At 50.3% G+C, this 24,823-nt stretch overlaps 7 protein-coding genes and 2 non-coding genes across 9 annotated transcripts; 3 read left to right on the top strand and 6 right to left on the bottom strand.

Moving 5' to 3' along the window:
• Positions 1–17: 17 nt before the first annotated feature.
• B0T23DRAFT_t90 lies at positions 18–91 on the bottom strand. Its single transcript has one exon. It is a non-coding gene; the product is annotated as a tRNA-Val (tRNA).
• Positions 92–965: 874 nt separating this feature from the next.
• B0T23DRAFT_93519 (PLP-dependent transferase) lies at positions 966–3,654 on the bottom strand. The gene is made up of 5 exons (XM_062842003.1): positions 3,284–3,654; positions 3,071–3,169; positions 1,788–2,987; positions 1,588–1,714; positions 966–1,410 (listed from the first exon to the last, which is right to left on the bottom strand). The coding sequence occupies exons 1-5, from the start codon at positions 3,420–3,422 to the stop codon at positions 1,077–1,079; spliced, it is 1,899 nt and encodes a 632-aa protein (XP_062696033.1). The 5' UTR covers positions 3,423–3,654; the 3' UTR covers positions 966–1,076.
• A 3,464-nt stretch (positions 3,655–7,118) lies between these two features.
• On the top strand, positions 7,119–7,534 carry B0T23DRAFT_375136 (uncharacterized protein). Its single transcript, XM_062836883.1, has 2 exons — positions 7,119–7,373; positions 7,448–7,534. Exons 1-2 carry the CDS (start codon positions 7,190–7,192, stop codon positions 7,510–7,512), a joined length of 249 nt encoding a protein of 82 aa, XP_062696032.1. The 5' UTR covers positions 7,119–7,189; the 3' UTR covers positions 7,513–7,534.
• Positions 7,535–8,038: 504 nt separating this feature from the next.
• On the bottom strand, positions 8,039–8,939 carry B0T23DRAFT_310358 (superoxide dismutase; the record flags this gene model as incomplete). The annotated part of the gene is made up of 3 exons (XM_062834583.1): positions 8,039–8,532; positions 8,595–8,793; positions 8,874–8,939. The coding sequence occupies 3 exons, from the start codon at positions 8,937–8,939 to the stop codon at positions 8,039–8,041; spliced, it is 759 nt and encodes a 252-aa protein (XP_062696031.1).
• A 3,858-nt stretch (positions 8,940–12,797) lies between these two features.
• On the top strand, positions 12,798–15,604 carry B0T23DRAFT_93337 (HET-domain-containing protein). Its single transcript, XM_062842002.1, has 3 exons — positions 12,798–13,341; positions 13,432–15,324; positions 15,437–15,604. Exons 1-2 carry the CDS (start codon positions 12,873–12,875, stop codon positions 15,294–15,296), a joined length of 2,334 nt encoding a protein of 777 aa, XP_062696030.1. The 5' UTR covers positions 12,798–12,872; the 3' UTR covers positions 15,297–15,324; positions 15,437–15,604.
• Positions 15,605–16,134: 530 nt separating this feature from the next.
• On the bottom strand, positions 16,135–17,515 carry B0T23DRAFT_93323 (uncharacterized protein). The gene has a single exon (XM_062842001.1). The coding sequence runs from the start codon at positions 17,403–17,405 to the stop codon at positions 16,254–16,256; it is 1,152 nt and encodes a 383-aa protein (XP_062696029.1). The 5' UTR covers positions 17,406–17,515; the 3' UTR covers positions 16,135–16,253.
• A 1,464-nt stretch (positions 17,516–18,979) lies between these two features.
• Positions 18,980–19,091, bottom strand: B0T23DRAFT_t89. The gene has a single exon. It is a non-coding gene; the product is annotated as a tRNA-Leu (tRNA).
• A 629-nt stretch (positions 19,092–19,720) lies between these two features.
• On the top strand, positions 19,721–20,629 carry B0T23DRAFT_438728 (uncharacterized protein; the record flags this gene model as incomplete). The annotated part of the gene is made up of 2 exons (XM_062840668.1): positions 19,721–20,116; positions 20,208–20,629. The coding sequence occupies 2 exons, from the start codon at positions 19,721–19,723 to the stop codon at positions 20,493–20,495; spliced, it is 684 nt and encodes a 227-aa protein (XP_062696028.1). The 3' UTR covers positions 20,496–20,629.
• Positions 20,630–20,763: 134 nt separating this feature from the next.
• B0T23DRAFT_402849 (WD40 repeat-like protein) lies at positions 20,764–24,061 on the bottom strand (the record flags this gene model as incomplete). Its single annotated transcript, XM_062838719.1, has 3 exons — positions 20,764–22,699; positions 23,212–23,830; positions 23,908–24,061. The coding sequence occupies 3 exons, from the start codon at positions 24,059–24,061 to the stop codon at positions 20,764–20,766; spliced, it is 2,709 nt and encodes a 902-aa protein (XP_062696027.1).
• Positions 24,062–24,823: the final 762 nt, after the last annotated feature.

Raw genomic sequence — 24,823 nt, 5'->3', positions numbered from 1 at the left:
AAAAGAGCAAAATGAAATGATCCGACCCAGGCTCGATCTGGGGACCTTCAGTGTGTTAGACTGACGTGATAACCAACTACACCATCGGACCAGTTGTTGCTATTAATTTTCGAATCTCGTAACTATATACTGCCACCTGCAGCACTAACCCACCAGCGGTAATGACACAAGACATCTTGACGGTGTGGACACTCTATCATTAGTAGATGACCTAATGCCACCAACAATACGATTTTACTGATAATGGATGTTTACCTTTTGTACTATTTTTTCTTCAACTACCGGTGACGGCAAGAAAGACATCGAAGGCAGACCTTGGATGGGAAAGAGCAATCGTCACTTGGTGAAAGTCGTTCGGCCGGAAAGCTTGGAGAAGGAGACTAACCAGGGCCAAGGATTTTGATCAATCAGAAGTCTCCCTGAAGCACCTGACCCAAACCGGTTATCTAGAATAGATGCTTGATCTTGAAAGAACTCCCTATCTTGGCCAAACGCCGTCCTTAGATATTTTTCCGCTATGGTATGGATAGATACAAGACCTACCCGTGGCAAGGGGAAGAAGACGATTTCAGTCCTGACGAGTGGACACATCTCTGTTCTACTCTGCATATCCCGAAAGAGAAGACATCGATTATCGCCACCATAAACACTGGAATCAACATCGACACAGGATCTGCAGGTTTTTTTTTTCTTTTTTTTATTTTTTATTTTTATTTTTTTTTTTTGCCAGTACCGCTGATGGCACACTCGACCATAATAATACCACGCAAGCTAGGTGTTACCAATTCTGCCACTGCTCAATCACGATCCGGTAATGCGCGACTGCAAAAGGCACAAATGTATTCAGTTGAATGACACATAAGTATAACGGCAGCGTCAGAGGCAAAAGGAAAATCATGAACAAAAAAAAAATCAAAACAACAACTGAAAGGAAAGAACTCCCAAGCAAAACAGGACTGAGCCTGCTCCTGAGCCTGATCCCAACACCAATATCAAAATCCCAACCAGCGTCTGCCTACCTACCATTGCATTAACACCAATCGGCATATCCGTCTTTTGAAAGAACTTCTTACCCCTTAGATAGAAATAGCACTACCGACCCTCTCCAATACCTTCGGCTTCATCGTTGCTGCTCCTTCCTCCCCAACGGAAGTAGGAGTAGGCGACGGCGGCAAGATGACACTAGATGTCCCTATCCCTGTCTCTGTTCCACCATCTGCAGTCACAGTTGCTGTTACCATAGCTGCAGAAGAGAGGCTGTCGAGCAAGTTCTGTGCTTGTTGTCTCTTTCTCTTGATGTTGGATTTCAGTGTGGGAAGGCCCTTCTCGAGGAAGTTCTTCTTGAGGAAATCGAGAAAGGCGTTGACGTCTTGGGCGGTACTCATTGCACCTAGACTTGCTCGGACGACACTGGGAGGGAGGGAGGTGTTAGCTGGGCTTGGTGCGATGTTTCCTGATAACGGGGTAAAAGGAATGAAAGGATTGAGGCAGAAAATGCGACTAGGGAAAAGGGGAAGAGAGAAGGGGAAGAGAGGAAGGGGAAGGAACTAAGGGCATGAAGATTTAGAAATAACAGAGTGGACTTACCCCGTAGGAAGCTCATTAATGACGCTCAACCCGTTAGAACCGCAATGATGACCCGCGGACTTGGCCCTGTTCAGTTGCCACGGCTCGTACTGAAGAGCCGTGAAGACTCCTCCAGGGTTGCAAACTCCTGTATAGAAACTTAGTGTTAGTATATCTCAGCGTATATGCAAGGGAGGCCGGGCCGATAAAGACAAACTTACCACCTGATCTCACATAAATCCCCCCATCATTTGCCATCTTCTCCACCATCACATAGCTCTCATACGTTCCGTCCTCCCTAAACACGTTGAAGGCTATCGTGGCGCCCTGCACCCTCGCGTCGCCGTACACCTTATCCCCCTCCCCTTTCTCCCATATGTCTTCATCGCCCGAATGATAGACCTTGCAAAGCTGTTGTCCATTTTCATACCGCATCGCTTTCATCCCTTGATACAGTTTCTTTACCAACATCGACGTATGGGCAGAAACATTCTCCATGCTTCCAAACAGCTCTTTGTGAACATCAATTGCCTCGCCCAATGCCAAAATGCTGTGAAAGGGTAGCGTCCCATCTTCCAAACCCTCATGTAGACCGCCGACGTGCTCGCTCGCATCGTCATGGCTGTAGGCCTCCAACCCCTTGCTTACATGCCATGCGCTTCCAATGGTGCTAACCAGACTGACGGTGCCTCCGCCAAAGTATTTTCTCAGTGCTAGGATATGGCCGGAGTCTTTACGGACAATGAGCCCGCCCACGTCCGGAAAACCAAAGATCTTGTAGAACGACACGCAAGTAAAGTCAGGTGCGGTGTCAGGGTCTTCGAAGACGTATGACATGGGACTGGTCATTGCCAGCGCTGCAGCATCCAGAAGGGTGTAGGTATTGCGTAGCCTCTTCGTTCTGTCGTGTCGGATCCTCCCTGTCCATGTGAGCGGAAGTTTGCGCCCCGTAAGGTTACTTTGCCCGGGGTATGCAAAGAGAGCAAGACCACCGGGCTGCTGATCAAAGGTATTCCTTCCCTCGATCCACTCCTCGACTTCGGCGTCACTCTCAAAGCACTTGTGGCTAAGTGGTCCCTTGGTCAACTCGCGCACGCCAACAAGACTGGTGTGTGCATCACGATGATAGCCGTACCAGAAGGAGCCGGCACGGGTCTGCTCAGCGAGGTCACGGAAGCAGTCTGCCACGAGCTTGATGGCCGCGGTGGCGTTGGCGACGAAAACGAGGTCAAAGTGGCGTGGGTCAGCGCCGAGGAAACGGAGGGTTTTTTCGCGTACCGAGTCAACCATTTCACCGGAGAACTTGGCAGGCTCGTTGGCAGAATGGGGGTTACCGTAGAGGTTAGCGCGCATCTTGTCAGCGAAACGCTTGATGGTCGATTGGGCGTAGATGGTAGTTCCACTGTGATCAAGGTAGATTCCTAGTCACCGTTAGATTGAAGCTAAGAACAACAAGAAGGGACAGTTGTAGAGAAGGAGAATGTTCAGGAGCTTCCGGACTTACCACTGTTCATGTGAGAATACTCTTCTTTGCGTATCATCTCCACTGGCTTGTTGTACGGTGACTCGGTTGAAATAAGGCGCTTGTTGCCCGAGAATGGGACTGTACGCCAGATGTCAGCTCAGATTAGCTCAAATTGACATGCTTGATTTCTGAAATTGCAGAGGGTAAGTGAAGCAATGTGGGGAAATGTAGCTAGGTTGAACATGCTCTTACAGTTGATGGAGCTCAAAGCTGGATATTCGGAGGATGTCTTCTCTTGTGGTGATTTTCTAGTGCTATCACTCATTGTAGTAACATCACGACGCTCTCGTCCTTTCTTGGAAAGACGGCTGAGAAGGTTGAGACGGCTCATGGTGAATAATGCAATGGTAATGGCGCGGTGTGATGATTCGGAAGTTATGTCCACTTGGTGTTATGGAAGAGGGCATCTATACGGTCTTAAATACTCCTGTAAGACGACTCGGCCTCTAGATCTGAAATCTCCCTAGGTTTCGAGAGACACCCGTGCGGATGTGTCTTCCCGGATCCGATGGCTCGGCTATCACACTCCGAGAGCCGGCATGACGTTTCCTCACTAATGTATGTTGAGAGCGCCATGAAGATGACAAGCTGAACATCATGAGGAAGCACCTATCAGAAGGGAAAGAGGATAGACTCGAGGGCTGGAGTCACTCAACCTGTAACGTCGACCGCTAGCAGGTTCGGAAGCTAGGACAGCGTCACAAACGATGAACAGTGACCTGTTGCTCTCGGAGAGCAAATGGAACTCAATGGACCCCACATCCAAGCATACAAGGAGTTTCTCGGTGCTACCGGATGTCGTGCCAGAAAACCATATTTAGAAGAAGACCAATAGAAATCTGGACTGAGGGTGTTGTCGAGAAGGGTGGGTCAATATTGCTCCCCGGTTTCCAGGTGCACACACTCGGATGTACCCATGTGCTCATCGCGAAGATCAACAGGGACATGAGAGAAACTTGTTGGCTTGTTCGCGTGGAAGTGCACAGTACACTACACAATGGGATGTATGAGCGGTGGAGAGCCTCATCACTCAAGTGTTGTCCTGGCTGATCGTTTCCTTTCTGGATCTTTGAATTTCAAAACATACCCATTGACTTTGACATGCGAGGATCCCGCTCCACGCTTGGTAGTTCGTGAATGGAATCATAGCACAAAGGGTCGGCGTCCGATCTATTGACACTGATAAGAAGTTGAACCGATCCTGTTATACCACGCTCAAGCTGTTTGCCCCAGCACTCGCTTGATGAGTTGATACCACGTAGGAGGCAGAAAAGGCGGAGTTACATTGCTAGAGTGGCTCAGGTGCCAAATCAATGCAACGGCTTCATGTGATGGTCTGCTTCATGCACCATTGCCTGTCGGATGTGTCCTGCTACAAGATAGTCTCGACATAGTTTTGACCAGGTGATGCCGTTTGCGCAAGTGTCTCAGTTTAGCCCCATGGCGTGGGATGGGTTACATGATGGAGTTAGCGTAGGATGGTTCTCGATATTATCCCCGTTGACTGGCAGACTGAACAGCGTTGGTCTCCAATGTTGGCATCCAAAAAGTCGTCATGAGCCCTAATCGTTCGGAGTGCTATGGACTGCCAACACATGCGGTGGCAACAAGTCCCTGTTGTGAAGACAAATGGCCAGTTGGAGGATGGGCTTCACCTCGCGAGGTGATGCTCGTCTGCAGAGTGAAGGTAGAATGGCTTGTGATGCAACCTCAATCGGCGAGCAGTGATAAAGGCCATGAGCTGATACACAGCTCTAATGTTACCTGTTCCCGTCTTGGTTCGATTGTTGTTGGGTTTCATGAGGACAGTCAATATAGCCGGATAAGCATTATACTGCACAGCCAGCTGGACAGGGCCGGAGTAGGCAGATCATGACGTTGAAGTATCTGATTCATTAGAGATCGAGATATGCCGAGTTGAATGAGACCGCGGGTGAGTCCGAACGTTTACCGAGTCTCGGTGTGCTGGATTATCAGTGTACCATCGTCGCTCATATCTCTAGCTGTTGCTCAGCACAAGACAGCTGAGTTTGCCCAGATTTAGCACCAAAGCACTGAATGACAAATACAAAGCGAGTCGCAACCCACGGTTGGCATCTCTAGATTGTACCATAGACATGACATTGCGCACCGTTGAATTGGCTGAGGCCAAGGGACTGGAGATCGCCATTGAGTTTATCTCTGCCAATTGTGATAATGTGTTCAGGATGTAACAATCTCGTGGGCGATCATGTCCCCAAGCGCAATGGTGTGATGTCCGCAGAGTTGTAGGCATCCATTCTTCACTTGGAAGGGTAGGGGCAAGTGAGACACAAGAGGAGGCTGTAGACAGTGGTATGTGAAGTGGGATGGCACGGCTGGAGAATGACAGAGGTTGCCAGCTTGAGGCGAAAGCTGATCAAGTTTGATGATTGGTGAAGATTGCAACCCTCTCCGTGACATGGATTATACCTTTCCCACAACAGTGAAATTGTCAGCAAGGATAAGGCAGAGTGGCGCTTAGACGGGACGGCTGGCAAAGGTCATGAATCTTGAAAATGTGGAAGCAACAAGCACTTCGAGGCTGAGAGTGAGACAAATTTTATTGTCAGTTCCTTCCCATTGGGACCACCACTTCATGGCACACTCACAGTTGAAGTGAGGCAGAAGGAAGGAACCACCCGATAGACTGCAGGATCGAACTAACAGCTGCAAGGTGAGATGATGGCGTTTTGGTGGCTTTTGTTAGCGCGGGTTATCACCAGGCCTCCGCAAAGATTCGGGGCGTTCCTTTTCAGCTAAGTAAGCATTGCAAACTGCGCAGATCTCTTTCAAAACCCAAACCCTAAGGCCCTCAAGTTGAATTTCTGTAATCGCCATTGGTAAAGCTGTCAGTCAGGCCCTGTCAGCTGAAAACGAACACCCCGAGTCCTTTCGGTACCGGTTCCGTCTTCATCAGCTGGCGTCGTCAACAAGAAAAGCTTGCACTTTCCATGTGCGGAAGTGGAAGCTGCGACCCGACCTTTTCCTTGTGTTACCAGCCGTGCTGCGTGCCCGGATGAGCGAGTGAGACTTTAAGGGACTAGATATAGCCCTTGCCTTCTCGAAGTTTAGAGTGCCTCAGCGAACAATATTTTCAGAGGTAGGTACGAGTTGAATTCTGGTAGTTTCTTCCAAGTTCCTGTCAGTCTTGTAGAGCTAGCTTGAAACATGGATCTGCGCAGGAAAACTCCGATTCGATAAAATAGCTAGGTATCTTTCCTCCCAAATCGCCAGCTGTCAAACGCCAAAACTCATGGACGCGAAAGGCAGGCAAGCCAGCGCAACTTGGCTGGGATATTGACCGATCACAGCTCGGAGAATTTAGGACGCCAAAACGTCAAGACATGGCTGGTGAGTTTGGGAACATCGACCTCGTGAAGCCGGCGCTCAAGAGCAGAGCCAAGTGAAATGAAGTTGCAGTTGCGGATGAAGAAGCAATGAAAACGCCGAGTCTGACCGAGGGGACCTATCTTATGTTGTTCTTCGAATCGTTAGCCATCGGTTAATGAGCTGCCTAACTTGGAACTGGCAGGTGCCTCTACTTGACCCGAAAATTTGGTCATTAGCGGCGGTAATTGACACTCTTGGATTAGCCAAGCTTGGAGAATGACGCCTCTTATCCTTGAGCGTTCATGTCAGTATACATCCCTGCCCATCGATGAACCCGTGGATAACACGCGTGTTGACATCGTGATGATGATGTTGCAGTTGCATCGCATCGTTCGCGCCGCCTGCCAGGTCGCATTTCCCTGATCGGCGTTAGCGGTCGATCATAGGAGCCCCGCTAAGTGTTCCCCTGAAAGCCCCGCCTAGTGTACGCAGTTACAAGGCTTACGGCACGCTGCCCCTGTGATCCTTTAGGGGGTGCTAATGCAGTCAGGGGGATTTGTGGGGTCGCTACCTAAAGGGAGATCCCCGCGTCGGGCGACGCAACCTCAACCACACAGGGCAAGGAACCTCAGTGCGAGCTGCGTAAACCACTTCACGGGCACCTCAATCGGGCTACCACCCTCAGAGGTCGACCCAATAACGTACCGTGGTCCAGCTTCACTTCATCACCATCACGGAACGGTCTGGATGATCATTGCGGGTGGCCCTAAATCTCGTACGATTATGACGGCTGAGAAGGCTTGGCAGGATGTGTGTGGGAAGCCATCCAAACCATCGACACGAAGGACAGCAGTGTGGCTGTCGACAGGAATGATAGGTACCCAACCCGCGTGGGAAGCCGACACTACTACCGTCACCACAGCCTGCTGTGGTAAAGTGAATGCTTCGGTACTTTCTTCAAGACATCTTATATGGACATTAGAAGTACTGACAACGGTTGTCCAGGGCTCTTTGGCTCTTTAGCTCTTTTTACCAAAGTGGATATATCCAACCTCTCACCATCCAGATAGGAGAAGGGGGGAGATGTCAGCTGGAAATTCTGGGACGGCATCACTTGAACCCCCCACCCCCCGCTCCCAACCATCTCCTATCTTTCTTTTCCCTCCAATACTCGATCCTGACTTAACAATCGCAAAGTCTATTTCGAATCGGAAATAATCGCTTTCAGCATCTGATCATGCAACAGCAGTCAAAACCTCAGGCTGTCATCACGGCATTGGCATGGGTCACCTTCGACGATAGCTTGACAAGTTCAACTTTATTATCAAGTACTTTTGTTGGGGTGATTTCTGCTTGCATTCATTGTGCATGCAAAGAAATCAGGGACATGTTTGTGTTCAGGTACGTAGCTTAAGAGCTCGCATGCGCCGCTAACCTAGGATAAAACTGAACTCCTAGATAATAAATCATCGGACCGCTAACCAGTGACCCAAAAAAACATGGCCATTTGAGAGATGCTTCCAGAATTGAACCATTAGGCAATATCTATTTTCCCATCATTGACCCCAAGCATTCCCGATAACGTTTCGTCTCAACTCAGAGCATCAACATCATTGCACCGCCCAGTAAGGCAGCCGCTACTCCGGTCATGGAACTCGCGCTAAGGCTGGCTCCAGCTGCAACAGGTAGTGTGCCTGACGGTGAGGGCGCGCCTCCGGTGGTGTGTGCCGAGTCAGATCCGGTAGGGGCAGCAACGCCAGTGGTAGAACCACTGCAAGCCGGCTCGGTGATCTTGAAGTTGGCGCAGGTGATCCTCGTCTTGTTGGGGAAATGGAACACGATGCTGCGGTCGAGGAAGTAGGCATCCGAACCCTCAACGAGTGAGGCGTACTTGTCAACGTAACTGGCGCTGAAGGTGGTATTGCCCGCAGGAATAGCGCCGTACTTGCCGGCCAGATCGCCGATCTGGCACGTCTCGGGCTTACTCTTGTCGCAGACGGGGTCCTCGCCTCGCTCAGTAGGGTCAAAGTGAGCGCCGGTTGCTGTGCAGTTGCCGTTCTCGGGGACGGGTTTGGCGTGAATGTGGTAAGCTGTGAAAAGGTTAGTTGCCTTCTTTCCTGTCCAGCAGGGGTGAACTATGTCGGGATCATACTGAAAGGGCCACCCTCAGGCAGGCCGCTCACTTCAACATTGAACTGCACTCCAACACCGCCGTCGCCCGACTTGGCTACCACCTTGCCCTTGATGTTGCCGCCATTAGGGAAGCCGTTCTTTTGCCAGGCGTTCTCGGGAAGGACCGCTTCGGCAACGAGACAAGAGGGATTGTTGGTCACAGCTGCAGCTGTGGGGAGCTGGTACAACCTCATAGTTAGTATTGGGACGCTTTCTACGTCGTTCTATAGGCAGGAGGTCGATGATGATGAGAACATACAGGCTTCTGGGCAGCAACACCGGTAGCGGCCGCGCCGAGGAGTGAAAGAGCTACTGAGGTACGCATTTTGAATTGTGGTTGAGGTGATAATCGACGATAAGGTTGATAATGCTGACAAGTTGGACTAATGCGGTGTCTCGAGGTTAATCTATGTGACCCCTTTCCAGAGTGCTGAGCGAGTGACTGATTGAGAGAAGCTTGAAAAAAGAATCAAAAGGCACAAGAAGGAAGAGGAAGACGACAACTTAAATCAAAGCTGAACTCAAACGTTGGTCAGGATCTTCCGTCCATCCATGCAAGGGACAAACATTCAAGACCTTGTCCCCGGTTCCTTGGGTGGCGTTTGGGAGGACCAATTTCCACGTGTGCGACCCAACACAGTGAAACTAACAACAGGGGCGTACACATACCTCGTTTTCTTGTTTCTGCTTTCTTGACCCTCGAAAATACCCGAATGCGTTACCAACCCGGCTGACCGTTGACGTCGATGTCCTCCAATCAAACTTTTCCCTTTTTTTGATGAAGTGGGATGGGGTGGGATGTGAACAAATTCCGGTTCTTCAGGCGAGTTGAACTAAACTAGCCCTGTAGGAACCGTTATCTCGTTCGCTTCTGTTGGATCTCGTCAAAAAGCAGTTGGTTCGTTGTTGTTGTTGTTGTTTCTTTTGTGTCCTGCTTTTTGCTGTTGTTTCTGCTAATGCTGCTGAGCCGTACAACTTTGTACTTGGCGAGGCAAAAGAAAGAGAGCGCTAAGCTTGGTCGTACCTCTTATATATCAAAAACAAATTTCGAATGTCCTTGTGTTCTAAGCGGACGCGGGAACTCATGAAGATCTCTCCTGCTTGGTTCTGCTTTCTGCTCCGGTGCTTCCACCCTCACAAAGTCACGAAGCCCAGGGGGCCCAGTTGGAGGTGAGGGCCACCTAAGAAGGCCGGCCCGAGGCAGGACAGGGGCGGAGTTCACCACTGTAACCTATCGAGGCTAAATCTACCGTAGCAAGTCAACGGAAGCGGGCGGGAAGAGAGAGGCGGGACAGGCATCAAGTGGAAGTGTTCAACCGGCTAACTAACGGACGGTATTCGTTGGGGAGTCATTAGTGCTGTACGCTACTTACTGGCTAGCTCGCTAGCTGCATATGGCAACCTAAGACAAGGGCCAATTGCGATGGAAACGCCAAGCCACGAATGTTTTATAACATGTCAATCTTGTCTCTTTGATGGGCTGGAGTTACGCCTGAAAGAAAGGACTAAAAACAGAACAAAAAGGTCGAGCGTTGTAGGAGCGGGGTGCAAAGCGGGAAATTGCATGGCCCCCGTTATACAATTCCAGTACCATACCGCCGCTGCCACTCAGCTTGGTATGATCCTACGGGCTGTTCAGGCTGTGTGACAAAGGTGCGTTGTGTTGTTGGGTCGCGATACCTACTGTTAAACGGCAAGGAGTGCTGTGCTGGTGCTTTCCCGGAAGCGGGTGTCGGTTGGCGATTTGTCTTGGCCTTCATCTTGGGGCCGTTGAGTGGATGTCAAATAAAGGAACTAGACTAACATTTCGCTTGCCCCTTGCCACAGAGGCACGTTTGATTGAGCAAACTGTCTTGGATTGATAGGGGAGCCGGGAAACTAGAAGTTGCGAAAGTGACATGGCGGTTAAGGGGAAGTTGAAAAATGTTGAAAATGCTGGAAGATAGTATGAAAAGGATGAAATGAAACGGTTTTTCTGCACTGTTGGTTGGTTGGTTGTAACGACAAGTGGGAGGTAAAGCACCGCTATACTTAGGTAGATTTGTAATTGAGTAAAACCGCATCGAGTGAAAAAAGCGGTAAACCATCACGTGGATGGGATGTGATGAATATTAAGTGATCATGTATGCTTTTCCTCTTCACTAGTTGATCATGATGGTTCGTCCATTTCATCACTTGAGGAATCAATTCAGCGAGCGTCAATTCCGATCCGGGCTCCGGAGCGGTCCGTGTGGTCACTTGCTTCATTACTCCGCAACGTTTTTATTGTCATTTTAACCGCCCATCCAAGGCTCCGGTGCGATCAACACTCGGTAATAACGGCGTGCTAGTGTGCTGTTGGTGCTGGCGATCGCTCTGTACGCGATGGGACTGATTGGTAGCAGCGACTAAACTTCTCGGCGAGCTAGCAAGATCACTTCGGTAAAAGCACCAGACGAGTAAAGTCTACGTGATGCTATTGGTGGGTTATTAATACTACCGTGCTGTGGAGAGCGTAGTATACTGTAGTGTAGTGTACACTAATCGAAATGACAGGTACATTTCCCCACAACCCAGCCTCCGTCCTAACTGCATTTCCATTTGCAACACCATCGTCTATCACTACTTTCCCACCCCTACAATCACCAGTCAAAGCGACACGTCAAAATCATTCAACATCTTAGAACAGCTTGATGGTGCGTATGTAGGCCACGGTAAGCAGATCTACAGCCTCGGTGTTGACATTTGACACAGGGCAGCCGGCCATGACACGACCACATCGTGGGACGTACGTACTGCTTCCCAAGGCTTAGTTCAGAATGTAGGAATCAACTTGAGATCCTGGACTAGACATATGATTAGGAAGAAGCGCGTGGAAAGGTTACGCAACACGTTGTTAGATGAGTGGCTTCCCACTTGGTACCTGAGCATTTTTTGGATCGGGATGCAGAGGTTGAAACAACATGGATTTGCACATTAGAGGAACAAAGGGGGAAAGCGATAAACGGGAAAACGAAAAAAGAGTGACATACAGAGAGAAAGTAAGGGAAGAGGAAGAAGGAGAGCACTGAGGGTGGCCATAGTGAGAATGGGAAAGTCTGAAACTGGCCACGGGTGGGTATCATGCAGAATTTGAAGATTCAATGTGAGGCTGAATGAAAGTGACAGTGAACGGTGTGTAATAAAACAAAACAAAACAAAACAAAACAAAACAGAATGCGCGCCTGACACAGGGGAAGGCAGTTCGGGTGGCTGCAGCGGAGGAAGTCCAACTTGGCCTTCCCACCTAGCGCTGTGTATGAGGAAATAAAGTGACATTTGGGGGAGATTTGAACATTGATTTGTCTTACTTTACAGGGTGGGAAGGAAATATGGCGGGTTTTCGAAATGCCATAGCAAAATTACATATGACGGGCGTCAGAAAGAGAGGTTGTGTAATCTGCCTTCGCAGTCTGGCGAGGGGAGTCTATAGACTGGCCGCCATCGTGGGTTCCGGACAATAGATGCCGTTGAAGCGATGGCGGGGCGGGGGGCGAAGCCAGACAGGCGGCCGTATGAAGGCCAACGTGAGCTGTTGGAGTTGTCATCGTCGGGCATCCTGTGCATCAAGGTATACGGCCGGCTGGAAGGGCGTTTGAGGTATGAGGCAGGGCTAGAAGCGCCAAGGAGTGCCCCCGGTCGGTTCTGCGCGGCTATCTCATCGTATCAAGTTCAAGCACATTCCAGGCCACCCACGCGCTCTGGTCTATATCTTTTGTGCTGAAGATAAGTTTCATGATGAGGCCGTGAAGTTGGTCTGAGAAGAAGTCGGTTTTCGCAATTGGAGCGCACATGCTTTTGCGGCATGGAGATGATTGTGAATTCCGTGTTGTCCGTTCTGATGTGGCCATGGCGTCCGGGAGCCAGATGTTTGGTTTTTCGGCGCTGCGGATGAAGTCAATCTACAATGTCGAGTGGTCTTGTCGGGAAGCTGACGCGATGCACTTGACAGGATGTCAACAGTGTATGGAAGGAATGGTGTTCATGTTCCTACCATACAGATAATTGATACAATATGTGTGCCAATTACTCGAGCTATTGGCGGGGTGTTGGGTTATTTGTTGTATGTAGATTATATGCAACCAGATAAGGCAATGGACGCTTATCGTCAATAGGTACCTAGCCCGTGCGGGGTACGAGCCCAACCATCGTCAACTTCCTTCATCCTCCTTCAAACACTGACCAACCTCTTCCCGATGAGGTGTCCGTTGTCCCAAAAAGCGCCAAGTTATGAAGAACAATGTCCGAAGAGCCTAATTATGAGCAGAACATTGGTTTCGACGCCCAGGAGGAGGCGGTTCAGTCAACACGACCCCGCCTGCATCTATCACCGGAATTTCTCTCCAAACGCCTACACTACTGTTCCAAATGCAGATGGATATTCCAGAATGCAGATCTGAGTATCCAGGACTACCCGGGAAAAGAATATGACTTTCATAACTGGGCGGGGTTGACTGACGCGGCTAGGGAGGGATGTCACCACTGTTACGTTCTGCTAAATACCTTGGACGAAGAGCATATCTTGCGACTCACGGGTCCATGTAAATTGGAGTCGCAAGAAAATCAAAATCCACTCAAGTTACGAATACGGTCCTATGACCGTGCCTGGACTGGGACGCCTGGCATCATGACATCGTGGGAATTGCATTCGGTCAAACAAAAACTGTATGACATACACTTGGAACCACTCGAAGATGGTATAGACCTAAGTAAGAAAATGGCATATCGCACACGTCTTTCCCTTTCTTGAGTGATTCAGCGGCTAACTCCCTACTCTTATTCTTTGTCCTGCCAACTAGGTGAAGCAGAAGGTCGGTTCGTTGAGTGCACAAGTACCGACAGTGAAGCCAGCTGGAAACAGATACTCAGCTGGGTCGACCAGTGCTCTGCCACCCACCCTTCCTGCAATGCACGGATTCGTCAGGATTCTCGGGATCGCAAGCCCACCCGGCTGTTATTTGTGGGTGATCTTGTCAAATCTTGGGTCAATCTTTGCGAGACAAAAACTCTGGATTTATCGCGAACAGATTACATGACGCTTAGTCATTGTTGGGGTGACGGTGTTCCGCTACGTCTCACACACGACAACTACAACAGATTTCTTGCAGGGATTGAGGTCAGCGAAATACCGAAAACATTCAGAGATGCCATTGACGCAACCCGGCGACTGAGCGTTCAGTACTTGTGGATTGACTCTTTGTGTATTGTCCAAGACTCTCGGGAAGATTGGCTCTACGAATCGGCAAAGATGCATCATATCTATCAGAACTCATACCTCAATCTCATGGCGGCTGCTTCATCCAACTCCCACGGTGGGCTCTATTCATCCAAGTATCCCTTCCTCAGTATCCCATTTCTTGTGCCCCTCGGAGATCCCCGCAACCCAAAAATCGCCTGCTATCGTTACATGAATGCTAGAAGAGAAAAGCTCGATAATCTCACTCTCTTCTCAAGAGGTTGGGTGATGCAAGAGCGGGTCTTGGCTCGACGAAACCTGATCTTCGGAAAGGAGATACATTGGGAGTGCCACGACTCTACCGGGTCCGAAAGCTTCCCTGTTGGAACTGCACTTGAAAAGCGACAACACACTGTCGATGGTCAAACAGATGCAAGCCGCCGCACTGTCTGGCAAAATATCGTGAAGAACTATTCACGCTTGAACCTGACGTTTGCAAGCGACAGGCTCATTGCAATTGCGGGCATGGCCGCCGAGTTGGGACAGCTCTGGAACAGCGTCCAATATTACGCCGGTCTCTGGTCATTGCATCTCCGTGCGAGCCTTCTGTGGTATAGCAGGAAGCCCTCTGTTCAGGCGAAGAGTTTTGTAGCGCCATCTTGGTCGTGGGCGTCTGTCGGTACAGAAGTACAGTGGTTTGACGCTGACGACTTTGATGGGTTAGCCGAAGTTTTGCAGGTGGATGTTGTTTTGACGTCGCATGGACATCCATTTGGCCCTGTGACCAGGGGGTCTATCCATCTCAACGGGCCCATGTGCCAAGCGAAATTAGTCAAGACAAAGTATACAGAGATCTTGTGCTTCGATCAAGACACTGAAGATGCGGTTTCAAAAGCTGACATGCCCGAGGATGATGCTCCCAACAATGAAGCCGGATTCCGCACAACGGTGGTGCTCGACCACTACCCTTGGAGCGAGCAAGAGATGGCTGCTGAGACGGACGTAGACATCACAGTTTACGTGGCCCCTCTGCAAACCGACATTGACCTCAAACTGACATATTCCGGTCTGCTGCGACTGGGCGGGCTCCTTTTGCTACCAACAGACTCGTTTTCAGGACAATTCCGAAGAATCGGGCACTTTTTTATCCACGACCAATGGGGTATGGAAGGCCGACGCGTCTATGAGGAGCGGATAGCACAAATGAGAAAAGAAGGGAAAATACAGCAGAAGGATGTGAAACTCCCAGGCTTTGTGGACCGAGAGGAGTGGTTGAAAAGAGACCCGTTTGGCAACGGTGTGATCACCAAAACGCTCCGCTCTCGCTATATCTCGGCCGTTGATCTGGGTTATGCTGGGGAGATCAGTAACTTTTTGGGTTACATCGATCGATGTACTGAAGAGCACAGGAAACTGGGTATTATGGACCCTAACCTTGGAGAAGAAGATGTTGAAGCCAGGGGGTGGTACAGATACGAGATTGTCTGAGAGCTATCAGCGAGGGCATCTTCGTCAAGTGAGTGTTCACTCGGCTCAACGGTCTCACTATGATGTTCGAGAAGAGAATGAAGCTGATCATTCGAGAATCATAAGCCCAGGGCTGGCACACAGACACTAACTCACCTCAGCCGATTTCTCCTTTTGCCTTCTCTAAATTCGGTCGGCCCAATATGTACAACAAACTCGGACAAGAGCAAAAAAAATCTAGAGAACAAAAAACCGACTCGCGGCCCACATCTGGATGTCTGTATCAGTTTCTGTATCAGTTTCTGTTCCAAGGATAGGTTGTTCTATATGAACCTGCAATATGAAATTGAAAATTCGAGACTCGGACCTGGCGAGCCTACACTAGTCGCTCAAACGGTTTCGTCTTTTTACACAGCCATCTTCCGACTCCGGTGACCAGTGAAATAGCACACTAACTGAAAGGCTGGAAACTCTTCCACAAAGCTGTTAGGATACCATCTCATTGCATCTGGTTTTGGTGGACGATGCTACCGCACAGACCATTCTCGACCCACCCCACTCCATCGCCAATTCTGCGATGCGTTTTCCCTCTTTCTTGCTCAAAACACCAGCATCCCGCATCACCGGCCGGCCCTATAGATGTGAAAGTAACAGAATACTACCCCATATATGGTTGCAGCCAGGGCAATTTGCGACCTAATCGACACCGAAACAAACACCATTACCAAAGGCCTCCATAGCTTCATCTGTCAATCAACCACTACCAGCCTCCGCTTCCCTCATCATCAATCATCATTATCATCATCATCATCATAGTCTACAACACTTCGCCTTCAAGGCTTTCACGGGTCGCAGTGCCGCCCGCGTCAGAGACTCCTTCAGGCAACGAAACATCATGTCGTCTGGAAAAGACCTGCGTTTTCCAGGATGTACCCCTTGCTCACTCATGACCACAGAGGAGGCCCAGAGGCCAAGAGCTCAAGCCGTCGACAAAGCAGCCACAAGCGGGATCAAATAAATCACAATCGTCCACCTCGCCCAAAGCCTCCACGTTCGCTCCTCGGCACCCGCACTCCTCTGCGTGAGTACGCGACTTGCCAGAAACAGCGAGTAGAGCACAAAATAGGCAGCGACTGTGATCTTCAGCTGCCAGAACCACGCGCAAACAAACGTCCAGAGCGGCATCATCATGGCCAACTGTGCCCGCGGGACCGCCGCTTCGCCGAGGAAGATGGCTAGCGTCTTTTTGCGCTTCATGGTCTTATCACCGCTGCTGCCCTCTTGGTTCCCCGGGATGGGGTGGTCCCTGTGGTTCTTGAATTCCTGGCAACCGATGGTGGTGGCAATTAGGACGCTGACGAGGTTGAGCCAGGTCCAGGTGTGGCGATGTGGGCTACTGCTGCTGCTGCCAGCCATGAGGACAATCTTGAGAGAGGCAGAGTTGATATACCCGAACGAGATGCCGAGAATGATGTCGCGGACAAAGAGCTCGTTACCGCCGCTGAGGTCGTTGTAGATGAAGGCGAGGAGGTGGATCACCAGCCCTTCGTGCCAGACGCCGAGAAAGTGGTTGAGAGCGAGGGTGATAGGGAGCAGGGTGAGGTAAATGCGGCGGATCTGCTCGGGCGTTGTGACGGTCTTGCCGGAGGAGGGCGGGAAAGGCATCCAAGGCTTCTTGTCGTTGTTGAAGCGCTCGTTGGCAATGGACCCCTCCTGGGGCCGCTGGTTGCCGAGATTAAAGATGAGTAGGGCGTAGAAGTTGAAGAAGTAGGTGAGTGGGAGTCTGGTAATTATCTCGGGAAAGGTAGGGCCCGCGCCTTCGAAAGCCTTGCCGCGGAGGTATGCATCAGCGATGGCTGCTGTGATGCCGAAGATGGCGTTGGGTAGCGTGGCAGTGAAGAGGTCATCTTTGGCGAAGGCCCAAATTACTTTGCCGACTGCTGATACGTTTTCGAAAAAATCGGCGGCGGGAAAAAGAGGAAGCCGTCCTAGGACAGCCTCATCGTCCTTTCCCACGGTCACAGATTCGGACTTTTGGTGCGCCGGTCCAGCACCGAACAAGGAAAGCAGGCTTCTGAGTGTGGGAGATTCGGACTCAGCTGATAAGTGAGAGGGAGCGTGGGAGGCCATGCTGCTCAAATTATGTACAAGGGGGGTGGAGAGCTGGGTGAGTGATGAGGAGTGTACATCCTTGGAACGTCCAGCATGGCATCATTTATACCCGCAGTCTCGGTTGGCATTATCACCTTCATCGAGATCAAGTCCGTCCTCGGCAGCTATGTCCCATGCTTCGATCGCACAGCTGTGGATCGCCAGTTTATAGGACCAGTTTCCATTTAATACTATTGGATGCCGGGCTGCTATGATTTTGCGCGGATCATCCGGGCTGTTCGCCGGACTTCCCGAACGAGTGGAGCTCTCGAGAGCACGGGCGGTCTCATGCCATCAACGGACCTTGATTTGACGACAATCATTCCTCTGTTCGTGACGCGAGTTGAGCGAGGCATAATCGGCATCGAAATCTGAAAAAATTGACTGATATCATACCACACATGACACTGCTGACTTTCACTGACTGGTATGTTAGAAATGGATCTAAAGCGAACGATTTCCCTTTACCATGAACTTGCAACAATATCTAGATGACTCTGACTTTTCCACTTTCTGCTTAAAGAAGGTCAGAAATTCGAAACCCATAGACGTGCGTACAGTAGAAAAGGAACAGAACCAGGTAGCTCCTATCGTGGCTTTCCTCGAACTACAGTGGAAAGAATCCTCTGGAACTAGTTCTCATGGGAACTATCATTATACGATTTGGGTCGTTGCACAAGGAACCCACATCAGTCGCTATCTTGAACCGATTAGCTGTTGGCACAATTTGTCAGTACTTCATCGACGCCGCAAGACCAGAATGCGCATCAGGCAGGTGGGGTACCTGCTCGGAGCCAGGCTATACCTAACAACCCACCATCTACACTCGGTTCAACTTGACTAGATGTACATTTCTCGGAACTCTACATACCACGCAGTATGTCACCCACCCCAATCCCTGCATCCCTCGCCATCATCCTAGAGATACCCACCTTTGTATGTTACCCCTGATCACACGTCAACACGTGAATATGTTCCCAAGTCTGATAGGAGACGAGGCGTCAACCACCATGGTATCGCCAAAGGGCCCTTCCCGGACACTCGTCAAGTCTACGGCATGTCTCTTCAAATAAAGGAATGAGATCCTGGGTACTGACATGTCTTTGAACAAGGCTGCTAAATGTACTCTCTTGATCGCATATCGAAAGTAGACAGATGTTTACTTCGCTTTCGCACTAAAGCATGCCTCCATACTCTGGCAACGCAATTATGCCCCCAACGATGATCGGATGTCTTCGCAGAAATTTAACTACAAAGGACCACACAAAATCAAGTCTAGTACACGAGATCGGGTCACTCTGACTTAACGAGTCGCCACTGCTCTTTTGAGATGATCTCTTGTCGTGCAATTTCGATATTTTCTCGGTCGAGTATCATTCTGTGTGTACACACTTCAGCTACAAATTAGCGGCCCATTTCAACCAGCTCACAGTGATTTGACTTGCGTCGATAAATAAAAAATAAGTAAAAAAAAGAAGAAAAAAAAAGACACTGGGTTCCAGAATGGAATCATTTGCAATGGTCATCACCTAACCGAAAAGATGCAAAAAGTTTGACAACTGTGAGATTCGAACTCACGCATCTTGCGATACTAGAATACACCGCACTGTGTGCAGAAGAACATGTTCTTGAGTCTAGCGCCTTAGACCGCTCGGCCAAGTTGCCATCTACAGATTATTGAGTTCGTAGTTGATAGCAGGGGCATAAGTACGCCATGCAAAATAAGTAGCACCACCACATTACCATATACCAAGTCTATACCGATCTTGAACATTTTTTTGTGCCAGTTCTACACTTTCTGGGACAATTTCTCGTATCAACCATCTTATCAAAGAATTGCTGAAACTCGTGGAAAGTGTGTGTCACTCCTGATGCTGTTCAGCTCGAAAGCTCTTTGGGTCGGCGACAAACGGCGAGTCGTAGGCCGTCCGTTTGCAAAGGAACTTACTTCGGGATGGGACCTGTTCAGCGCAATCACTTTAGGCTGTGACATTTCTTCCTCCTTTCTGTTTCCTTCTGCTTGCCTAGAATCAAAGCTATTTCCCCCCTCTGGCTTCCGTCGTTTTTTTCTCAGTGTCTCTTCACTTCGTTGCCAAGAGAGCTGGACAGGACAGAACCTCTGTGTTCATTGCCATACGTAGCAGCGGCACATCACCAGTACAACAACAAACAGAAGAGCATCAGACCTGACAGATCTACACGCATTTTATCATAGCTGTATCGTAAGTGTCCGCACTCGAAGTTCAGAAACTCTTCAACATTCTCCTTGGCTAACACTCAGCAACGGAAAGAGAATGAAATCCCTCTGCGCCATTCTGTTCCGCTCGTTACATCAGCGACGACCATTCGGCCTCGACCGCCTAGTGACTGCGGAAGTAACAAGAACAGTAGGGCTGAGTGCAACAATTCCCCTCGCGTTTGGGCACTGGCAATATGTCGGGAACACCGCTCAGGGACATAGGCTGAACTCAACCAAGGCCAACCAGCCGAACGACAAGAAGAAGCCAACTGGGAAAGGAAATAAGCCGAAATTGACAAGGGAAGAAAAGAAAGAAAGAAAAGAAAAACGTGAGAAAGTTGTCAGGGAGTTCAACGAGTTCATAGGCAGGAGAAAACTCGAAGACTGGAAGAAACTCTGCGAGACCATTGGTCTGGATGGCGAGTTCAACAGTATTAACAGCTGTCGAGAGGTATGTATCTGTGTTGGGGCTTTTCGTCCTTTTTGGCCCCATGCTGAGAAGCAGTGAGCACTAACAGCCATTACTTACAATACAAAAACAGGCCATCGAAGCCGTGCACGTCAACATCTACGACGTTCTAGATGCCGATGCTACCAATCAAGCTGGAGGGAAAGCCAGGCCTCAGCGCTTCCAGACTCCCTATGAGCTTTCGGAGTATTCCAAGCGAATGGACAAGATCTACCCGAGGGAGGATATTATCAGAAGTGAGCCAGAGGGGGCATTATTAAAGCATATCGCCAATCCACGTTTGGATGAGGAGTGGCAGAGAGAGAAGGAGGAGAAGATGCGGAGGAAGAAGGAGATGTTGAAGAGAGAAAGAGGAAATTAAGACTGCAAGAAATGTCTACAAGGAAAGGAATCTATCTAACTCAATCACCCGGCGAACAAGGCATATGGGGATAGGGACGAGGTTAAAGACATGGCATGTGCATAAAGAATAGCACAGGAATACGATTTGTTGCCATGGAGCAACGTTTGCCGAAACTCCGAGTCTGTTAGGCGTATGCCGTCCAATCCCTTGAATCACCCCTTTTCTATATTCTGCACTATTTTTCCACAAACACCGCCAATCATAACACCCTACACCATGCTCACACCTAACTCCTGATCTCCCACATCCTAATCTTGCCCACATCATTACCCACCGCCAACACATCACCACCATTCTGGTGGCTAAACGCCACAGCAGTGATCCTACCCAAAGGCGTTTGCTCCGTAGGCCAGTTCCTGTAAACGGTGCAGCTAGGCAAGTGCACCAGCCTTAACGCGTCCTTCTTGTGGAAGCTACCAAACGCCAATAGCTGACCGTCCGGCGCGAACGTCACCACTGAGATGGGCGTCGTGAGCTGCTCAAACGTCCTCTGCGGGGTGGGGATGCTCTTAATCTGCACCGTCTCCTCCTTGGACGCCAACGCACCACCCTCCTTTTTAACAGGCTCAACCAGATCATTCCGGTCATAAATGTTCAAAATGCCGCTATTCGAGCCCACAGCCACCCAGCGATCGCCACCAATCTGGCTAGGGCCGGTGCCCTTCTGCCCGCCCAGCGCAATCACCGTGCCGCCGATCGATCCTTCGTCGCGCCAAACGCCGACCGTGCGCCGGCTGAGCATGCTCCACTCGGTGACCTGGCCGTTCTTGCCGAGGATGGAGAGGCCGTTGCCGTTGCCCCACCAGGCGAAATCGGAGATGCCGCCGCGGCCATTGGTGCGCGCTTGCGCGATCCACTGCATCGTGCGCACGTTGACGATGTTGATCATGCCGCCGCCCTTCTTCTCGGAGGCGATGAGCCCCAGGTAGCGTCCGCAGGGCGAGGGGCGGAAGTGCTCCATGGTGCGCTGCTCGCGCTGGTGGCCCTGGATCTGGGTGATCTTCTTGACAGCGCCCGACGAGAGGTTCCAGCTGTGGAAGTAGCGCCGGCGACCGGCGAAGATGATGTCGTCACCATCGGGACCGAGGAACTCGGAGCGCCGAAGGTCGGTGCGCTTGACTTGCACCGACGTGAGGGCCGGGTTCGGAACCGGGTGCGCGGTCGGGTCAACTTGGTGCAGGTACATGATGGAGGAGACACTGCACGAGAGCAGGATGGGGTGCTTGGGGTGGAAGGACAGCGAGCTGACGGACTGCTTGTGAATGTCGGGGATGTCGCGCGAGCGCTGAATGTCGATGGTCTCGGGGCGCAGCTTGCGGCGCTTGCTGCCACGGGCATCGGCGCTGGCATTGAAAGAGTTGACGTCGCGGAGGAAGGTCTCGAGAGGAAGGGCGGATTCGACGTCGTCTTCGGCGTCACTGTCTTCCTCGGAGGAGGAACCGGCGGCTGAAGATCTTCTCCTCCGGCGCTGGGTGGCGGCCGAGGATTCCTTGGCCCACTCCGGAAGGGGGTATAGTCGGAGGTACTGCGAGCGCAGGCGGCGCGCGTACTCGGTGCCGTTCACGACATCCTCCTCTTCGGACTGACGCAGCTTGCGCAACCGCGAGGCAGCCGCAAGGGATACTGTCAACCGCTCGTCATCGCTGTCCTCCCACGCTGGAGGGTCCTCCTTCTGCTCGTAAGCCTCTAGTGCAGAGGGCGTGGCCTCTGTCTGCTTCTTATCGCCGGGAACGCCAGTATCGAACGCGAAAAGAGCGTTATCGTCGACGTGTTCGAGGCCAGTCGTGTCATCTTGCTTGTCGGTCCTAATGAGAGCCTTGGAATCGGTAATATCGGCGAGGAAGTCGTCGCGGAAAAGCTGGGCGCGGAAGGTGTCGTTATTGCCCAAGACAAAGCGTTCGAGGTCTTCTTCGTCAGAGTCCTTCTCGTCGATATCGTACGTTTTCCTCGGGTCGCCAATTGAATCCATATCGGAGTCGTCCTCCTCCTCGTCGTCTACCGACATGTCATCATTGTCGTGCATCTCCTCATCGCTCTCCTCGTCGAATCCAACGAATTCGTTGTCGTCGGCAACTTCGTCTTTCGTCTGTGGCGCCATTTTGTTCTGATTTGAGAGATTGCGCAAAGCCCAATAACGGGAAATTTTGCTATGAGATCCGGTCCTGGTCAAATGGAGTTGAAATGGACGGAAATGCCACGGCCAGTCGCTAGTGTTTGGTTTGTTTTGAGGTTGGGAACTTTTTTTTCGTTATCATTCAGCCTTGCAGATCGCAGATCCTGTCCCACTTAATCTGGACCCACTTGCTATCACAAGCATGCCAGCCTTGTTCGATGAGTTCGAAGTACTCCTTCAAAGAAAAAAAAAAAAAAAAAGGGAAACTTATCCGAGACCTCAATGCTACTGTCATCAACAATAACTTTGTAATGAAGATGACCTGATGTGAACTCATTTGAAAACAACAAGTGTGACCAGTTACGAACTAATACTATGATTATGAGCCAAGCAGAGCAAATATATGATTTCGAAAAGAACATATGCATGAAGAGTACGTGGTGTTTTCGTATCATTGCAGATATTCCCATGTCATCTCACAGCCGCGTTTTTGATTTTTGGACGACAAGCAAGTCTAGAGCCTAGCTTAACAACAGAGCACAGCTAATGCCCACCACACACAACAAGTCAAGTGCATGCTTGCAGCTCGCCAGCCCAGAACCACTACCAACATCCGATGTCTCAATAACCGTCGAATCACCAGGAGCAAAGAGGGCGCCGAGCTCGTTAGTGTCTGTCCGATCGATGTTCTCGGGCGCCAGCAACGGGTTATCAAGTGATTGGCAAGACGGGCGGTCGTCGCTTTTGCTGATGCTATTGGTCACAGAAATGGGAAGATCAAACATCGTGTAGTGGTTTTCGCCATTGAGTCTGAAGCGTTGGTGGATGGAGATCTTGTGAGTTGTCAGTGAAATTGCTATCAAGACAGTCTTGAGCTCACTATTTGGAAAACCCACATTGTAACTGCCACGATCGTTCCCATTCGTACCATCGCCAACCATGCAGTCAGGCCATGTCCACCGGACATGCTTCACGGTGCTACCAGGCTCGGAGAGCATGATATCACCGAGTGTGGCATTGTTGACCGACGCAGTACCGTTGGTGATGGTGAAGTTTCGGCCCGTTACATAGCTGTAAAGGAAGATGTTGATGTTGTAGATTTGGCTGGAAGCGTCGTCGCCGTAGGGCGGCAGAGGAAGCTTGCCATTGGCAGAAACATCGAGCGCAATCTCAATGTTGTCTACATAAGTCATGGCTTATTAGTAGCAGTTCCTTAAGTCCTTTGCCGACAACCAGCCGGGTACTAATAGTACTAACCTCCGCCAAGAGGCGTGTCCGGCTGGGGGGAATCGACGACAACAAAACCAGGGGTGAAAATCTGGCCATTGCTAATGGTAAAGTTGCTCGCAAGACCCTTAGTCGCAAAAAGTGCCGCAGCTGCAAACACAGCGAGAGACAATGATTGTGTCATTCTCAGCAGTGTGATTCAACGATCTCGGCGGGTCAAGTCCTTGGAATGCGAAGGGAGCTAAAAGAAAAAGGCAATTGTCAAGAACTAGACCGGACAGCAACTAGGCGTATCCTGGATAAGAAAGACAGCTAACTAAACTAACGTATGGATGAAAAGATCTTCAGATTGACGTTTTTGAAAAGGAGAGAAGATAAAAGATGGGAAAGGGAAGCACAAGTACGTATTGAGGAAATCAGAAAGCTTCCAAGATACTGCCGCGAGATTGAAATTGCACCGTGACATTGGTGAGAAGTGACTAACGGAGTCAAGCCAGGGGAAGAGCTTCTCTTATTCCAACATGGTTAGGTCTGCATCCGAAAGTGATGAAGTTGTGTGGGGATATCAGGTGTTTTCCAGATCCTGAGTTCTGAAGCCATTTCCACTTTGGCCGCTTGATCCAAAGCTAAAGTCCAAGTGCCGGATATGCAGTACATAGCAGATATGGAAGACGGGGTTTACGGCTTCTTGCATAAGATCGACGTGCGCCGTTTCGAGTGTCGGAGGGTCTCGCAGTGGGTGTTCAGGTTGACATGTTGAGGAATGAGTTGCGGTTGCGAAAGAGGAGAGTTGACAATGGAAATTATGCATCGATGCAATTGAGTTTCTCGCGCGTTTCATGAGCTTCGGTTCGGATTCTGGAAAGCCTGAACCCCTGGCAGCCCATTTCCCAGTGGAGCTCGCCAAACAGGAAGGAGGCCCGCTGGTGCCGGATGAGCCAACCAA

The sequence above is a fragment of the Neurospora hispaniola genome (genome assembly GCF_033458365.1).
Source record: "Neurospora hispaniola strain FGSC 10403 chromosome Unknown B0T23scaffold_2, whole genome shotgun sequence".
NCBI classification, from domain to species: Eukaryota; Fungi; Ascomycota; class Sordariomycetes; order Sordariales; family Sordariaceae; genus Neurospora; species Neurospora hispaniola.
The sequence above is the reverse complement of the archived record's forward strand: the minus strand, read 5'-3'. Positions and strand labels throughout refer to the sequence as shown.

What these genes read in the sequence shown, in the direction of transcription:
- B0T23DRAFT_93519 (XM_062842003.1), bottom strand. Translation starts at nt 3,422, where the DNA reads ATGAGCCGTCTCAACCTTCTCAGCCGTCTTTCCAAGAAAGGACGAGAG. An exon ending in GTATTCTCACATGAACAGTG is followed by an intron (nt 2,988 to 3,070) that starts GTAAGTCCGGAA and finishes AACGGTGACTAG; the next exon opens with GAATCTACCTTGATCACAGT. An exon ending in GATTTATGTGAGATCAGGTG is followed by an intron (nt 1,715 to 1,787) that starts GTAAGTTTGTCT and finishes GTTTCTATACAG; the next exon opens with GAGTTTGCAACCCTGGAGGA.
- B0T23DRAFT_375136 (XM_062836883.1), top strand. Translation starts at nt 7,190, where the DNA reads ATGATCATTGCGGGTGGCCCTAAATCTCGTACGATTATGACGGCTGAG. An exon ending in CGTCACCACAGCCTGCTGTG is followed by an intron (nt 7,374 to 7,447) that starts GTAAAGTGAATG and finishes ACGGTTGTCCAG; the next exon opens with GGCTCTTTGGCTCTTTAGCT.
- B0T23DRAFT_93337 (XM_062842002.1), top strand. Translation starts at nt 12,873, where the DNA reads ATGTCCGAAGAGCCTAATTATGAGCAGAACATTGGTTTCGACGCCCAG. An exon ending in CGAAGATGGTATAGACCTAA is followed by an intron (nt 13,342 to 13,431) that starts GTAAGAAAATGG and finishes CCTGCCAACTAG; the next exon opens with GTGAAGCAGAAGGTCGGTTC.
- B0T23DRAFT_93323 (XM_062842001.1), bottom strand. Translation starts at nt 17,405, where the DNA reads ATGGCCTCCCACGCTCCCTCTCACTTATCAGCTGAGTCCGAATCTCCC.